General features: G+C 39.5%; 1 protein-coding gene across 2 annotated transcripts in view; it reads right to left on the bottom strand.

Moving 5' to 3' along the window:
• The window catches only part of asap2a (ArfGAP with SH3 domain, ankyrin repeat and PH domain 2a), a 218,325-nt gene extending 201,384 nt beyond the window's left edge, over window positions 1–16,941 (bottom strand). For both annotated transcript variants that reach the window (XM_069886255.1, XM_069886254.1), the window contains exon 1: window positions 16,642–16,941. In XM_069886255.1, coding sequence (XP_069742356.1) covers window positions 16,642–16,767 — 126 coding nt within the window. In that variant the 5' untranslated portion in view covers window positions 16,768–16,941. The remainder of the gene's footprint in view (window positions 1–16,641) is intronic.
• Window positions 16,942–18,441: the final 1,500 nt, after the last annotated feature.

Raw genomic sequence — 18,441 nt, 5'->3', positions numbered from 1 at the left:
CTCACGTCCTCCCTCATGGTTGCCGCCAGGCCTGGTGGCTGCAAGACCGAGCAGGAGAGCGGCTGCGACCCACTCCGCCAGCAGCAGCCTTGGGGGGCGGGAATTCAGAGGTCCCGGCAGTGGATATTCCCTCCAGCCTTGTAGGGCTCCCTAAGAGGCCAGCCATAACACCTCCCATCACTTCATGGCTGCGCCGCTGTTATCTCCCTTCTCCTCACCGTGAGCCCCGCTCCGTCCTCCCGCTTCCTGCGTGCGTGCGCGTCCAAACAATGCCTGTTTGAAGACAAAAGATTTGCTGACTCATGCCACTATGCTGAGCTACCCAGTTTTAAATGCAGCCACCGCCCTTTCTACAGATGCTTCCAGTATGGCCATAAGAGGTGCACTTCAATGTCATGTGGCAATGGAAAGTGTTAGCATTCTTCAGCCACCATCTTCATGAGGCAGAGAAGAAATACAGTTCTTTTGATAAGCAGCTTTTGGCCATTTACTTGTCTATTTGACACTTCCATTACTTTTTGGAGGACAGGGATTTTACTATGTACACCGACCACAAGCCCTTAATATTTGCATTTTCCAAGGTCGCAGAGTTCTGGTCAGCAGGACAACAATGGCAATTATCATTAATTTCAGAATTCTCCACAAAAATACTATATATTTCCGGAAAAGACGATGTAATAGCTGATGCACTTTCCCGCTCTGCTCCACTCGAGGTTTTGTCTGTAGATCAAGGTATTGACTACACAGCTTTATCCACAGCCTAAGAACATGTCTACAAGACAAATGCTAATCGGACTGCAATGACGAACCTGCAACTGAAAGATGTCCAGTTTGGAGTTAATGGCAAACTACTCCTCTGTGATATCAACGGGACACCCACTCCCAGTAGTTCTGACATCATGGAAACATCGAGTATTCAACTCTGTGCAGGGTCTCTCACATCCATCAATTAGATCGACTGTATGGTTTCAGACAGGTTCGTGTGGCATGGTCTTTAAAAAGACAAACAAATGATGAGGTCCTGCATTGTCTGCCAAAAAGCAAAACTTCAGCACCAACTAAGGCAACTAAGGCACCAACGCAGTCCTTCCCAGCAGTTACTCAAGACTTTTGCTCATGTCCACATGGACATAGTTGGTCACCTTCCTGTTTCAAGAGAATACCGTTATCTTTTTACAGTAATAGACAGGTTTCCACTGTGGGCAAAGGCTGTGCCTAAGGTAGATGCTACTAGAGACATGTGCACAGGCATTCCTCAGTTCATGGATGTCTCGTTTTGGTCTACTGGCGCATGTTACTTCGGATAGAGGACCACAATTTACTTCCTCGCTGTGGATGGCCTTGTCTCACTTGCTTGGTACAACAATTCATCACACAAATGCCTATCATCCCCAGGCCAATGGAATGGTGGGAAGATTTCATCAACATCTCAAGTCAGCCTTGATGGCTCAGTTAGAGGGCCCGAACTGGGGTGATGAGCTGCCCTGGGTATTATTGGTCCTCCAAGCTTCATCTGAGGAGCTCAAATACGACATACCATTGATGGTTCCAGGGGAGCTCATCCCCTACCATTCCAACTCCAGCGATGATCCTAAGCTGTTGAGCTGGCTAAGGGAGACCCGTAGGAAAAATCGACCCCTCTACTACCATCACCACATGGAGAAAACTCTTCTTTTGTACCTGAAGACCTCAAAAACTGCGAGTATGTCTTCGTACGAAGGAGAAGACTTGGTCAACCTTTACAGATGCCCTAGAAAAGGCCTTATAGTATACTCAAACTAGGTCGACATGTATTTTGGACATTGGAGGGAAGCCACACTCTTTCGCTATTGACAGCCTTAAACCAGCTCATGTTGTCAAGTCTTCCCCACTGCAGCAGCCAACAGTCCATCACAGAGGAGACAAAAAAACAGAAAAACCTTTCTGCCGGTTCCGGGAGCGGGGGGCACATAGCAGTGCCATGGCGGCACTACAATTCCCAGGAGGCATCGAACCAGCCACGTGACATCAATGCATGATGATGTTAGCACGTGATTCTGGCTTGATTCACTCTAGAAACGTCTTGTGTGGTTAATTCGTCGTGTCCACTGCGATTCCAGTGGCCACACATCAATTAAATATCACTTCAAAACCATTAAAATTTTTGACAGGGTAATTATAGCAGAGACCATCTCCCATGAGAGGAAGAATGACACACGTTAAACCTGATCACCATCAAGGTGCATTGCTGTCTATCAAACAACATCTTGAAATGTGAATCATAGCTTTCATCAAGGAGGTAAATCACAAGTCTAAAGATGCTGGAAAACTGGAGCAAGACTGGAGCAAGTGCTAGAGGAATTCAGTGGATCAGGCAGCGTCCCTGGAACACAATAGATGGCCAACGTTTCAGCCCAGAAATATTACCTACCCAAGTAACAGAATTTTTTAAATATTTTTTTTCTTTCACTGTCAGGAAATAATAAGTTGCCATTCTTTAAAAACTAACCAGCCGAATAGCAAAAACCCGTGCCCCAACCAAATGACTACTGTATTCACTTACATCTTCAACATCTCTCTGACAGGCCCTAGTAACCACCTGTTCAAAACAGGTTTCAATTGTACTGGTAAGTGGTAACCTGCCTAAGTGACCATTTACCAGTGGTACTCAACTCCAGTGATAAAGTATTTTGAGAGGCTGGTGTTGAAGCACATCAGCTCCTGTCTGAGTGGCAACATGGATCAGTTCCAATTTGCCTACCACAGCAACAGGCCTATGGCAGATGTCATCTCATCGGTTTTTTGAATATTTTATGTAATACTCCATACATGCAGTAACTACAATTATTATAATATACAGATATCAAAAAAGAGAACAAATTGATTACATACTATCAGTTTTCAACCACCCCAAAATCCCTCCCTCCCAAAAAAAATACAAATTGAAAAACAAAAAAATGTATAAAAAGATTTAAAAATAAAAAGTAACAAAGAATCTTGGATTGCAGAGAGAGACATTGGGCCATACAACCCATCGGTTCTAACACAAACATACAGAGGAGGATTCTCCAGGGCCAGAGGGGTAAAAAGGATGTCACTACAAATTTAATCCCATTATTTGATTATATGGGCACCAAATTTCTAAAAGCATAGAATATTTTATTTCTTAGGTTGCAAGTAATTTTTTCCACCAAAGGGATACAACTTTGAATTTCAGCATTGCCACCTTCGCAACGTTAGAGACATATCCAGTTTCCAAATGACTGCAATACATTTTCTAGCAACTACTCATGCTAATTTAACTATTGAGGTTGTCAAGAGTATCAAGTTCCTTGGAGTGCACATGGCAGAGAATCTCACCTGGGCCCTTAACACCAGGAGCTCCATAGCCAAAAAAGCCCAGCAGCACCTCTACTTCCTGCGAAGGCTGAGGAAAGTTCACCTCCCACCCTCAATCCTCACTACATTCTACAGAGGATGTATTAAGAGCATCCTGTCCAACTGCATCACCACCTGGTTTGGAACCTGTTCCTCCTCGGACACAAGACCCTGCAGAGGATAGTGAAGTCAGCGGAAAAGATCATTGGGAGCCTCTTTCTAACATGAAGGACATTTACAACACTCAATGCAAGCAAAGGGCAACAAACATTGTGAAGGACTTCACACACCCCTCACGTAAACTGTTCTCCCTCCTGCCATCTGGTAGGAGGTACCGTAGAACATTACGTCCATATTGGGCAACAGTCTTCCACCACCCCCCCCCCCAAGCCATGAGGCTCCTGAATTCCCAGGACATATATGGATACTGCACCTTAGACCTTTATACATCTTAATATTTTAATGTTTCAATGTCTAACTATTCTAACTTCTATTTATATAAATATGCTCCATGATCTGGAGAAACACCATCTTGTCTTTTCCACGCGAGCATGGTATGAATGATACATAAAAATGACTTGACCATTGTGCAATTTGATCCTGGATTTCCTTACCTCCAGACCCCAATCAGTGCAGAATGGCAAGAACATCTCCTCCACGATCTTCCTCAGCACCAGAGCACCACATGGTTACGTATACACCTATGACAGTGTGGCTTAGTAAGACAACACCACATATACAAATTTGCTGATGATACCACCGTAGAGGTCGGTATCAAAGGGGAGACTGAAAACTTGGCTGAATCATGTACTAACAACAACCTCTCACTTGATGTCAGCAAGACCAAGGAGCTGATTATAGACTTAAGGAAAGGAAAATCAGAGGTGTATGATCCAGTAATCATTGGAGATCAGAGGTAGGGAGAGTAAGCAACTTTAAATTCCTTGGGGTCACCATCTCAGAGGACCTTTCCTGGACCTATTATATTAATGCCATCATGAAGAAAGTATGTCAGCCCTTATACTTCCTCAGGAGAATCAAAGTCAATCACAGTTAAGGGTAGCAGAGCAGAGATACAGGATGCTTGACCATGAATACGATCTTTGCCATTTAACAGACCTAACTTGATTCCATTGCACTTGTAGATTTGTAAACCAACTTTGATTTGTTTTTTTTTAAATTACTGATTAATGGTTTCAAAGATTATCACTCTTACTTCTGCTACTTTCTAACATGGATAGCAAATAACCACTAAATTCTTCAGGATAAAAATTCTACTGCAATATTCTATCATGTTCAGATTAAATTTTAGCTAGATTAGTATCTGTTACCAGATCTGGTCTCATGAACCCGCCAGCCCAAGTGCCAGAAATATAATTTCTGAGAACTAGGAACACTGGGAACAAAACAGATTAACAGTGTATTTTTAGTTAATATAAACACTACAGTGAAATGTATAAATTTTCAATTTCTGGGATAAATAAATTGGCGACAAAAACAAGTTGTGCTTTTGCACATTCAAACTTTTAATGTACTTCAAGGTTAATTCATTGCTGAACCCTCTGAATAAGTAGTACTACAAATACTACAACTAATAATAATTTAAAATTGAACCAATTAAATGTGGTTATCCATATTCAGAATTTGGAAAACTCACCATAACAAAATAAGACATGCGTGTCTGATGTTCTGTCTTTGTGGTTATTGATGAAAAAAAAACAAATGTGAAAAAAATTCAGATTGGTGCTACCTACAAGTATTGACAACATAAAGTTAGTTAATTTTGTTCTTTCCACCATTTTGATCCTGTTCACAAGGGAACATCCATTTCATGTGCTAATCTGAAATCCTCTCTTCATTCTTTTGCTCAAGCAAAACAATTAATAATTAAACAGTAAGCAAAGAGGCTCAAAAATCACTTGTTAGAAATATTTTGCACAATGTACCAAAACAAATCTTCTGCACAAACTTTCAGAGCGCCACTCAGTAAACATTAAAAGGCAAAAATTATTTAAAGTCTTTCACATTCAAGAGTTGGAAGTTTAACAAACAACAGATTTCAGGCACATTAACAATTGTACAGATCGTTAATAAAGTGTGATTTTAAATTCTCAAGCTCTCATAGCACCAAAATGTGACAAAATTTATTAACTCAGTGGCTTTACTTCTTAACATTTTGTTTGGTAGACAAATTTGGGATGGCAAAATACAAAGGACTTTTCTTCAGAATTGATCAAATTACATTGAGATTTCACTCCAGAGCCTGCTGTGTTAAGCAGAAATTTTGAAAGTAATCTCCTATATTCAACCAAACTTAACAATTTTGTAAAAGATATCACTGAGACAAGCTGGATCTTTTAACGTGCAAAATCCACTTTTTGGCAGATTGCAAAAAATATCCCACATTTCAGATTTATTCTCAGAGTACAAACATGACATCACATACAACCCTGAGATACTTTTTTCTGCATGCAAGGCAGAATTACCACTTATTGGTAGTGCAAAAAAAACTGTGCACAGGATACACATTTGCTGGGTGGTGTGGATCCTTGATGATTGCTGCTGCTGTCTCCAAAAGCAGTGTTCCCTGTAGATTTTCTTGATAGTAGGGAGGGTTTTGCCTGTGATAGTGTCCATTAGCTTTTGGATGGCTTTATGCTCAGGGGTATTAGTGTTCCCATACCAGACTGCACATCTGTAGAAATTTGCCAAGGTTTCTGATGTCATACAAAATCTCCTCAAACTCCTGAGGAAGTAGAGACGCTGACGTGCTTTCTTCACGATGCCATTACTGTGTTGGGTCCACGAAAGATCCTCTGAGACAGCGACTCCAAAGAACTTAAATTTGCTCACAATTTCCACCTCTGATGCACCAATGATCACTGAATTGTACGCCTCTGGCTTTTCCTTTCTTAAGTCAACAATCAGCTGCTTCATTTTGGTGACATTGAATGCAAGGTTGTTGTTGGTGAACCATTCATCTAAGTTTTCAATCTCCCTCCTGTATACTGACTGACTATTCACCCCTTTTTATACATCCCACTACCATGGATGGTGTTATTGTCATACCAAGCCACACTCCCATTCTCATGCATGTCGGAATAGATGAGAATGAATGGCAAAATCTTTAAAAGATATAAAATGATAATTTAACTAAGGACATCAACCAACTCAAACTTAACTTCACAAAAAAGTGAAACGAATAGGTTTCAAGATATATTTCTGTTTATTATTTGGGCTTGCAGAATCCACTATACTTGTATGCAAGTCAGTCCCTGATATTTTGAATGGGTTCAGAATTTTACAACTCAACTGAAACAGGAGAAATTGTACACGCACAAGTTCGAGATTTTTGTCACATAGACCGAGATGCAAAGATCAAGGCTATTTTGCAAGCAGACCACTAGACATCACATACATAGTACTACAGAGATATCTGTTGGTATGGAGCAAATGTAAAATCATTTTAATCGTTTGAGGTCATATCTAATAACAGCAGAAAAGACATTGTCCGTGAATCTAGTGATGTGTGGACTCATAAGTAAGTCCCTTTCACACTGCCAAACTTCCTAGGAATTGGGAAAAGTTACCAAGCATGCTGCACTTAGGAGCCTTTCCCACTGAACCATGATTTAACTGGCTAATGGGCAACCAGGCATTTGGGGGAGGGGGGGCACCTCCAGCAGTAACAATGAGAGAGCAGGTTGAGCTTTCACATCACCAGAAGGGGATTAGTGGGTTAACTTGGTGGGAGAACATGTCAGAACCCAGCCAAGTGTTAGAACCCAGTTGAATTTAACTCGCCCTGCCTGGTTGTGACCTTTCACACCACACAATTATTGGGAACGAACATGCTAAATTGGCCATTTAACCCATGGAATCAGCAGTGTGAAAAGGGCTATACTCATACACCTTCCTGACAGAAAGGGAGATGGGTGAAGATAATATTTACCTCCTACGAGCTCAAACCAGTTCACTATCTCCATCTCAGCACTGCTTCACATTAGCCCTTACTGTATTCTTCCAAATTTCATTGTTAGCATAGAAAACAAAAATGGCTGCTGCAGCTTCTTCCCCATTTTTCAAGGGATTATCAATGATAAATGTGGGTTGGGATAGATCTAAAATTAAATGGGAAGCGGATATTGGTTTTATTTTTTCTGAAGATGATTGGTTAGATATTTGTTATGATAGTGTAACTAGATTAATAAATGCACATTATGCAATGATTAATTAAAATTTTTTTTACATCAATTATATTTGACACCTGAAAAACTAAAAAAATATGGTTTTAATGAATCAGATTTGTGTTTTAGATGTGGTGATACAGTTGGAACTTTTTTTCATGCTGTTTGGTTATGTAAACATATACAATTTTTTGTGAAGAAAATTCAATAGTTTTTAGAATATCTGTATAAGTTTAAAATAGTTTTAGATCCAACAGTATTTTTATTGGGTAGTTTGCAACCTCTGAAAGGTTTGGGATTAGATAAATTCCAGCTTGCTTTTGTATATTTAGCTTTATCCGTAGCGAAAAAATGTGTTGCTAGTATGTGGAAAGATACAAATATGATTGATATTAATAGATGGCATAATGAGATGAAATATTGTTTAATAATGGAAAAAATTACTTATGTTTCGCATGATAATTATAATTCTTTTATTAATAAGTGGCTGTTATACTCAGAATATTTACATTTCAATTTATATTGATTAGATTTTAACATGTATATTTAACTCTTTTAATATTCTTTCTTTTTTTATGGCTCTCCTTAAGAGAGTTGGCTGAAGGAGGGGGGGTTCTTTTCTTTTCTTTTTTTATTTATATATATATTCATGTTCATGTTTAATTGCTGTATATGTCATATATTATTTGTTTTTTGAACGAATAAAGTTTTTTAAAAAAATGATAAATGTCCTTTTTTTAAAAATTCCCTGCATATACTTGCAATGCTTCTCAAATCCCTTACAAAATCTTCAAAAACATACAGTAAAGCTGACCTAGGTACAGCAGAAACTTTGCTGTCAATCTCTTTTACACACAGCTCAAAGTCCATCAATTAGATTGAATTTTTCTATAATTAAACCACTGGTCCAACAAATTTATAATATTCTTTTCCTTGTGCATTTTTTTTCCCCCCATTTTCTTTGCATTCCAGAGGCTGTGTCTTGTAATCTTAAATGAAAGAATTGTATACATGTTCCAAAACCAAATGGAATCCACAGAAATGATAATTGATTTAATTTCAATATATTACTTTATGTAATATCACTGATTGATATATTCAAAAAACAAGTCTGATTGTAAATACCATGTATGTAGATGATAGACTATTTTTAGTCCATCATGTGCCATTCTAAATGCATGGTTTACATTACGTAAAATCTATTGTTGACTCAAAAATTTTGAGAGTGTGAAAGAAATGAAACACTAATTTTCCATGGGAGCGTTCTTCAATCAAAATGATTCTATTCATTGTGCACTTAACCTATATTAAGAATGACAACAGAATCCCATCACACCCATCACAACCACAAAAGGACTGTGTTGTCATCCATGATGATCCAAAGATACTAATTTGAGTTAACAACCTGAACAATGTCTTTTGTACTGTCTGAACGGTACTTCAAAAATCATCTCCAGGCTTATGCAAAGCTGTCATTCCATACCCGAGGGTATCCATCATTTATCAGAGAATTTAGCCCATTGTTCTACTTATCATCATACAGTCAGCCAAAAGTGGCGACCGCAAACCATTAGAGTACTCTTTTCTTTTAAAAAAAAGACAAAGCTTATTTTGTTCAGAAGTAGAAATATTATCTGAAAAGAATTAAAAGCAGAAATAAGTCAAACAAAAAAAAATCATCTGGTTCAAAATATTTGTACATAACAGCTTTGTAGCTTCAAAGCCAATTATGATTAAGCATTGTAACCACAATTTTAAAAAGGTCTTAATGAATACCTTATAACACACATGTCAAACTCTGGCCCGCGGGCCAAATTTGGCCCGCGATATAATTATATTTGGCTCGCAAGATCATTTCAAAAATGTATTAGAGGTGGCCCGCTGGCCGCCGCACCAGTATAGCGCATGCACAGCTAATACTACAAATCCCAGAATGCATTGGCGTCAGCCCGCTAATCGCCCCCACTTCCTCTGTTTACGTTGCAGGGTCTCACCGTGGACTCTGGTTTTGGGGCCTGGCCGGTGTCGGGGGAAGCCAAGGCCGCTTCCCAGCGCCTGGAACCGGAGGCCTCGGGCCTGACCTCGCCAGGACCGTTGGCCACTCCCCCTCCCTGCCGCAGGCCGACCCGCGACTCACGGTGACGGGGCCGCTGATCCACCAAGATGCCGCCCTGCAGCGAGAGCCGATGCCCCCGCACTGTCGTTGTCCAACCCAATCGCCCGCAAACCCCCGCCCTCCCGCACACAGGCCTGAGTAAGGATTATGAACTTTAATCTCAGGATAAAACGATCTTCCAATAGTTTCATGTCACAGTGATAAATATATTCCTGGTTAAAAATGGTCCTGCACCTGGATACAAGCTCATTAGGCATAAAACTTGAAAAGTGTGTAAATCAAAGGATATCTGTACCAATGGAAAAAGGGCATGGCAAATAACCCTACTAGAGTTCATGCCCACAATCAGTCACCCATTGGATTGTTTCAGGAATCATGTTATTCTCCCACATTCTCAATAGCCCTCAGATTTTACTATTCGACAGCACACTAGCAACATTTGACAAATCCTCCAGAGAAATATTATTTATTGAATATTTTATTTCTCATTTGTTAATGCTTCTGGAAAGAGTTTATCCAAAACTATTATTAAACATTTATTTTAATAAGAAAAAGTTTAACATTACATATGTTGAAAGAAGAGAAAACATGCAGATGTTGTTGAAAATTTTCAGTAAATATTTAGTTCGGCCCTCGACTTAGTCCAAGTTTTTAATTTTGGCCCTCCGTGAATTTGAGTTTGACACCCCTGCCTTATAACAACTGAGGTAAACACAACAACAACAGAAGACACTCAAATTTATAAACTCTCAATCCTATGGGAATAGATCCTTTCAAAATTAATTTCAGTACCTTATTTATAAACAGTACAAAACAAATCTGGGTGGGAATGCAAGCTGCAAGAAACATGCAAAGTGTCTAAAAAGGGATAGAACAGATCAAGCAAACAGACGAGAGGTTGAAGTATAATGTGAATTTAGCTACTTAGTGAAATTTCCAGTGTAAACAAAATAAAATAACAGTAGCAGTAAGCCTCAAGTAGTTGACATGGTTTCCTTCAGGGAAATTCTTGCCTGACAAACCTAGTGCAATTTTTTGAGTGAACCACAAGTTAAACAAAGGACATGCAGTGGATGTTGTATATTAGGACTTTCAAAAGGCCTTTGACAAGACGAGAGCTCGTGGAATTACAGGAAAAATACTAGCATGGGTAAAGTACTGGGTGATCAGCAGAAAACAGTGAGTGGGAATAAATAGAACCTATTCTGGTTAGCTATTGGTTACCTCTGATGTACAACAGGGGTCCACATTTGGGTGCACTTCTTTTTACGTTGCATGTTAATAATTTGGATTGCGGAATAAATGGCTTTGTGGATAATACAAAGATTGGTGGAGGATGAAACAGAGAAACTACAGAGAGACTTAGATTATAAGAATGGGCAAAGTGGCAAATAAAATACAATGTTGGAAAGTGTACAGCCATGCACTTTGGTAGAAGGAATAAAAGAGCAGACTATTATTTGGAGTGCAAATGGACTTGAGTATCTTTGTGCAGGAGATAATAAAGGTTAACCTCCAGGTTCAGTTGGTGGTGAAGAAGGTGTTGGCATTCATTTCAAGAAGAATAGGGATATAATGTTGAGGCTTTATAATGCACTGGTGAGACCTAGCTTAGAGTACGAGGTACAGTTTTGGGTTCCTTATTTAAGGAAGGATGGCATTGGGGAGGGTTCAGAGAAGATTTACAAGAATGATTCCTGGAATGAAGGGATTAGCACGAGTAATGTTTGATGGTTCTTAGACTGTACTCTTTGGAGTTCAGAAGAATTAGGGGGACATAGAAGCATTTTGAATGTTGAAAGGACTCGAGAGAGAGAGTAGGTGTGGCAAAGTTGTTTCCCCATAGTAGAGGAGACAAAGACAAGAGGGCACAACTTCAGGATTGAAGGGAACCTATTTAAAACAGATACAGATGAATTTCTTTAAACAGAGTGGTGATCTCTGGAATTTACTGCCATGGGCAGCTGTGGAGGCCAGGTCGTTGTGTGTATTTAAGGCAGAGATTGATAGGTATCTGAACAGTCAGAGTATAAAAATTTATGGGGAGGAGGCAGAGGAATGGGGCTGAGTGGGAGAATAGATCAGCTCATGATAGAATTACAGAATGGCCTACTTCTGCTCCAATATCTTATGGTCCAAGACTGGGCTCCAAAACCCCACCATGCATTTAAATCCTGGATTTCCTTACCTCCATACCACAATCTGTGAGGACTGGCAGAAACATCTCCACAATCTCCATTAGCACAAAAGCATCACAAGGTTGTGTACTTAGCCTCTGGATCTACTTGCTTTACACCTATGACTGCGTGGCTCAATACAAAACCACCACCATTTAGATATTTGCTGATGATACAACGGTAGTGGACTGTGTAAAGAGTCAGTATACAGGAGGGAAATTCAAATTTAAAAAATAAATAGATAAATAGATAAATAAAGAAAAGAAAAAAATAAAAATCGGCTGAATGTTGTACTAACAACCTCACACTCAATGTCACCAAGACCAACAAGATGATTGTAAACTTTAGGAAAGGAAAACCATAGGTGTAAAATCCAGTGATGATTGGGAGAAATCAAAGGTGAAGTGTGTGAACAAATTTAAATTCCTGAAAGTCACAATCTCAGAGGACTTTTCCTGAACCCAACACACTAATGGCAATGCCTAGACTTCCTCAAGAGTTTGCAGAGTTTCAGCATGTCATCAGAAAACTTGGCAAACCTTCAGATGTGCAGTGGAAAATATGCTGACCGGCTGCATCGATACCGCCAATTGATAAGCCCTGCAAAAGTGAATGGACTCAGCCTTTGTAAATCACAGGCAAATTCTCCCAACCATCAAAATATCTATATGAAACACTGCTGCTGGAGAGCAGCTGCAGTCATTAAAGCTGACTGCCATCAGGTGCCACAGGACTCATTGTACCAGGTTCAGGAATAATTACTACCCCTCAACCATCAGACTAACTCAATCAAGGAGTCTTACTTTACACATTATTTATACTGAATATTTATTTTTTTCTGTATTTACACCATTTCTTTCTTTTGTATAATAGCTTTCTTATTGTTTAGTTATCGATAAATAGAAATTTTGCCTGGACCATAGGAAAAAGAATCTCAGGATTATATGTGATGTCATGCATGTACTCAGACAATAAGTTTGAACTTTTGAATTTTAAAATCATGGCCAATTCAGTATTTTGTGCACATTTTCCTTCTTGAACCCAACATCCTCTGATTTAAAAAAAAACAATCTATAAAACTCAGATTTTAATACATTTGACAATTGAGCATCCTCAACCCTCTTCATTAAATATAGGGTTGTCTACTTCAATAAAAAGCAAAGTAACATAGTTCCATAAAAAAAAACAAGAAAATGCTGACTACTGAGTACAGGAGGCAGGGCTAAAGCAAGTTTCAATCAAAAGGGAGATGGAGAAATGCAAATATCTGTGGTAAGGTTGAGGGCAGGAGAGATTAATTTCAAAAATGATGATGGAGTTAAGTGAAAGAGTGTTAAAGGCACATTAAATAATAAAGTTAGTTTCTGAAAAGGTGCAGAAGCAGGTGAATAAATGACAAATTACAAGCAGAAATTAAAAAAAAAACTACAAATATAGCAAATTAAGATACAAGCCTGAAGTTGCAAATAATTCATTAGGATGATATCAAGTTTTCCAATAGATTCAAAATACAGTGAAATCCCCAAGCGATCGCAGATGCCAGAAATACAAATTTTCCAAACAATGTTACAATGCGTAACTAATACACTTGTATTAAGAATACACCACCTAAAAGATGACAGTGCAAAATGTAAAGTAATTGACAAAAAAAATCAGTAATGTAGTTGTTAATTAAATAAAGTTCACTTTAACCAGGTAATTCCCGTAACTTAAAAATTTAAATTTAATCCCGTTCGCTGACGCTGTAACAGCATTGCACAAGCCACTATGCTAACCGTGCTGTCGTCATAATAAACTGCCTTCACCAAGTTTATAGATAAAGCCTCACTAATATACCTAATACTAAGAAAGACATAGACTCTTACTAGGCAGGAATAGGGAGACAATTTTGGAGAGTCGCCCAGTGGCGAGCAGATCGACCGGCTCTTAATCCTGGTGTCCCAGTCAGGCCCTCGATGCACCTTCCTCATATTGACACCAGACTCTTTTATTACACAAAATATTATTGTATTATGAGAAAACCCTCTGCAATAAATTCCTTTCAGAAAAAAACAAAAATCTGTTATTGCTCGAAAAAGCAAAGACACACGAGTTTATGAAGTTATTTTAATTATTTTAATTCTTCTCCAAGACACAGATGCTAAGGAGTACAAAATAACTAGCTTTTAGCTGTACTTCCAAACATGTACAAATTTTTTTTAATGCATTTCTGAAATTTAGTTCCAATAGCTATGGTGCGTTAAAAATGTCTTTGCAAATGTGCTACAATGTTTCTATTGGTTAGCAGGATATGAATTCTACATGAACAGTCAAAGTTCAGCCTTTGTGCAAATCCAGTAATCAATCAGTACTTGGAGGTCACCAATTAACTACCTCATTCCCTAATAATAAATATACCTATTGATAATTAGGACATTCTGCTATGTTCAAAATCCTAAATATTCTGCTATACTTCAAATATTTCAAGCTTGCTGTTTTTTTTCTAGAAATATTTCTAGAAATTGAGAAAATATGTCACATTTGGAATGAAAAAATGCTCACTTTAAAATACATTAATAAGCAACACCCTGATCATTATCTGCAGTTTATTTAAACATATTTGATAATATTTATATTTCATATAAATATTACCAATAAATAACATACTGAACAAATAATTCCCAATATTCTGTGAAATAAAAGATTTGACCGCTACTAATATTTATGCCAGAAATAAATCTCTGCAGTCTTCATAATCATATAATATGCACTATCATTTTAATTGTCCCCTGAAAACTAATTCTATGTGGAGAAGAAACTAAAATCAATTTTCCACTCTGCCACAGATACCTTACTTTGTTAAAAAATATATTGCAGCACATTTCTGGTCCATAATAATTATGAATGATGAGATGTCACATCATCTTATTCTCAATAATACATCTGTTGAAATCCAGCAGATAACATTTTGTGAACCACACTAGCTGCTGTACTAGGTCACTATCAATATCATTTTCATTATAACAAATGGAATACAAGCACAGAAAAAAGTTGCAACTTTGCCAAGAAGAATCCACTTACATCATAATGTGGTGCACAGAAAACCAACAGCTGTCAAATAAGTATGCTATCACATTTCCTTCCTTACACACATTTCCTATATACTACTGAATAAATCCAAGAATATAAACAGAATGAGACAACAAAATAACAGGCATCTGCTTATAGTCCTTCCAAATGGGGGAAATAGGATGGCCTAGATTCATTAACAAATGAAATTAATTTTAAAACCTCGATTTTTAATTTGTCGACCTTATTTAAAAGCCAATTTTATGCAAAATAGATTTGTTAGATATTATTCTTTCAGCTTATACACAAGCAATTATCAAATCCAGTCTCACAAGCACACAGGAATAGAAATTTTAGGTAGCATGATGTCATCCAAGTTAAAAACAATGCAGGAAATATTTTCTCTCCACAGCTGCTGTCTGATCTGTTGGGCATCTCCATCATTGTTTCTTTTTTATTCAAAATTCTAACATCTACAATTTTTCCTTTTAACTGTATGAGTAAATGTATTCATTGAAGTGGATTTATTGCTAATCTCATAACTACAAATGCATGAAAAAAATCTTTGGGCTTATAGATGGGATGAAACAAAAGTTCACTTGGCCAAGACCAATAATTTCAAAACTTTTTAAAATAACTATTTGTCTGTTTTGTTTTCAAATGAAATCATCCATTGCAGGGATAGAGTACGTCTGGAGACAAATGGAATAACATCTGCAGAATTTCATTCTATTTTCACTTTTGTGATGTGATGATTTACAAATATGTATTAAAACTTAATAATAAGAACATTCATTTAAAATACATTGCAAATCACAACCACGTTGAGAAAGGAAATTCCACCAAATCTCAAAATATAAAACAGAAAATGTTGGAAGGCAACATCTGCAGAGAAAGAAAGTCGGTGTTTAAGGTCAATGAAAATGTTGGGGGGGGGGGGAAGAGCACGATTTGGAGCTTTTCAATTCAATAAAATGCTGGAAATGATTTCGACGTCTGAGAGTTCATAACGTGTCAATTTTTATCCTGTCAGAGACTTGTATGTTTGATGGTGTTGAAGACTGGAATCACATCCTCTGTCTCAACCATATTAAAACTAGTCGCCTGCAAATAGCAGGTATTAGAAAAGCATAATTCCTAAAAGGCATCACTTTCTTAAAAAAAATACAATGGTGTTTTTTTAATATATAGAGAGAACACACCAAGCGAGATCAATTTAAAGTTTAATCACGCATTACACTGTCGATTCAAACCTAAACTGGCTTTTCCCAGAAATAGCTCGACTCCAGAATGAATGGCAACCTTCCGAAAGGAAACATTCCAACATTGTCTTAAACCCCACGAATCGCCGTCAATGCAAGACGCCTTCCTTCCACTGGCAAAGGAAACGATACCAGGCTGAATAAGGCTCAGTCAGCGGAGGAAAACATTCCCGACACCGATGTACCCCAGGATACAAGCAGCCCCTTACCCCCTCGGTTTCTTTCTTGACTCCTGTACTTTGCCCCTCGGTCGTGTTCCCCCCCCCCCCCCCCGAGTTCCCAGAGTGACTATGGTCAATGAAACATGCATGGGGTGTCGCCGCACACATTGAGGCTGGATCTGGACTCAGCCGCCGAGCAGAAGAGGGGAGGGGAGAGGCGAGCCGAGCCGGCAGCCACGGTGGTGGCGAATGGGATCAGCTCCCGGCCAAGCGGCAAGGGCGGCGGGGAGAAGTTTGCCGAGGGAGGGAGGGAGGAGGGGCGCTGCACCTTACCTCCTCTAAAGCAGCCACCGTGTTCCTGCACTGGCTCATCTTGGTGGTGAAGCTGGAGGCGGTCGGGGATTTGTAGTCCTCGTTCGTCTCGCCCACGAATTCCGACACTGTGATCTGGTCCGGCATGGTAGCTCCTTCTTCCTCGCCCCCAACAATGCGCACAAATCTCCCTTTCTCCCCCACTCCTCCGGTCGCCGAGTGACTACTATTTTTTTCACATCAGGCTCCGCGTTGACCCAGCAGCGATCAGCAACCCAAGACCAGCCGCACTCCGCTCGCGTTCACGTCGCTCGAGCCATGACGGCGGGCGGGGAGGAGACTCTCAGCGCGCAGCCGCCGTTTGAGCCGCTCCGAGGTTCGCATCCCCTCCCGCGCGGTCAACCAAAGCGCAGGCGCCGCGACGGATCAGGCGTGAGCATAGGTGAATGCGATGGGAAAGAGGAGGTTCCTTGATCATGACGACGACCCCCCCCCCCAGCATACGCAGTTGTAGCTGATGCAGGGGGCGATGCAAGAATGAGATGAAACTTTCTTCGTTTGACATTGAGAACCTTCGGTCTGTCTGCAGCAAAAGTGAGGATCTCCCAATGGCAACCCATTTCAATTCCCCTCGCTGACATATCCATCCATGGTCTCATGTACTGCCTAACTGAGACCATCCAAAAATTGGAGGAACAACTCTGGGCACCCTCCAACCAGATGGCATTAACATTGACTTCCCTAGTTTCTGTTTGCACCCCCCACCTCTCTCATTCCCTATCCCTCAGTCTCCTTTCCTCCAGCTCTGCATCTCACATTTTCTCTCCTGTCCTCCTAGCCTTGTCCACCTCTGGGCTGTTGACCCGTGCTCCAACTCCTGCTCCTTCTACTCTTCCCCCCCCCCCCCCCCCCCCACCACCACAAGCCTGGTATTTTTATTCAGGTACCTGTCTGCTTTTTGCTCATACCTTGTCAAACTGACTGCTCAGCCCAAAACATCTTTGTCTCCTATGGACGCTGCAGGACCTGCTGATTTTCTCTGGCATTTTTGTATATGATGAGAATGCTTAACTCTTTCCATTCTGAGATTCCTATTAACAAGAGGATTTTTAGCTACTTAAGAGGTTGGAAATATTCTCCGTTTACTATTTTATTCCTTCTTTACGTAATCAATTCCTGTTGCTTAGTCATCTGAAGGTAAATTATTCGAGATTGGAACTCTTAAACCATTCACACCCTTGCCATTCATGCCTGTTGGTGTATCAGCACGAACAGGGAAGTTACAGCATGATTTTTCGTGGAAGTGTTTGTAAAGGATGTGTCAGTTGTACTCATTCATTTGTGTAAGCTTTACAGTCTGTGGTTTAATTTCTTTCGTAACAGTGCTCAAATCTGCAGTTTTATATTGTTTTATGCTGTGGTATTAATTGACTTTATTACTGATAGCTGTGGTATTACATTTAAAGGTGAAATGTAATATTTGAGGTAACTACTGAAGGATATAAGCACTGACAAAGATGCAAATCTTCACAAGATACGTGTCCTGCTAGATCATTTACTGATTTTTTGAGAAACAGAAGCCTACATTCTTAACTTTATTTCCATGTAACGTAGAAAGAGGCTACTTGCTTCCCACCCCCCCCCCCCCCCACAATCCCTACCCAACCACCAAGTCCCTGTCGGCTCATACAGCAATCTAATTTCCCCACTACATTTCCCTGTAACTAATCTCTCTATGTTTCCATTAACGCCAACCAAAATGTTTTCTCTCACTTAGACACAGGGAGTGCTTTTGCAGTAGACAACTAACCTTATCAATCC

Source organism: Narcine bancroftii, chromosome 6 (genome assembly GCF_036971445.1).
Source record: "Narcine bancroftii isolate sNarBan1 chromosome 6, sNarBan1.hap1, whole genome shotgun sequence".
NCBI classification, from domain to species: domain Eukaryota; kingdom Metazoa; phylum Chordata; class Chondrichthyes; order Torpediniformes; family Narcinidae; genus Narcine; species Narcine bancroftii.
This window is presented reverse-complemented; position numbering and strand designations above follow the sequence as displayed.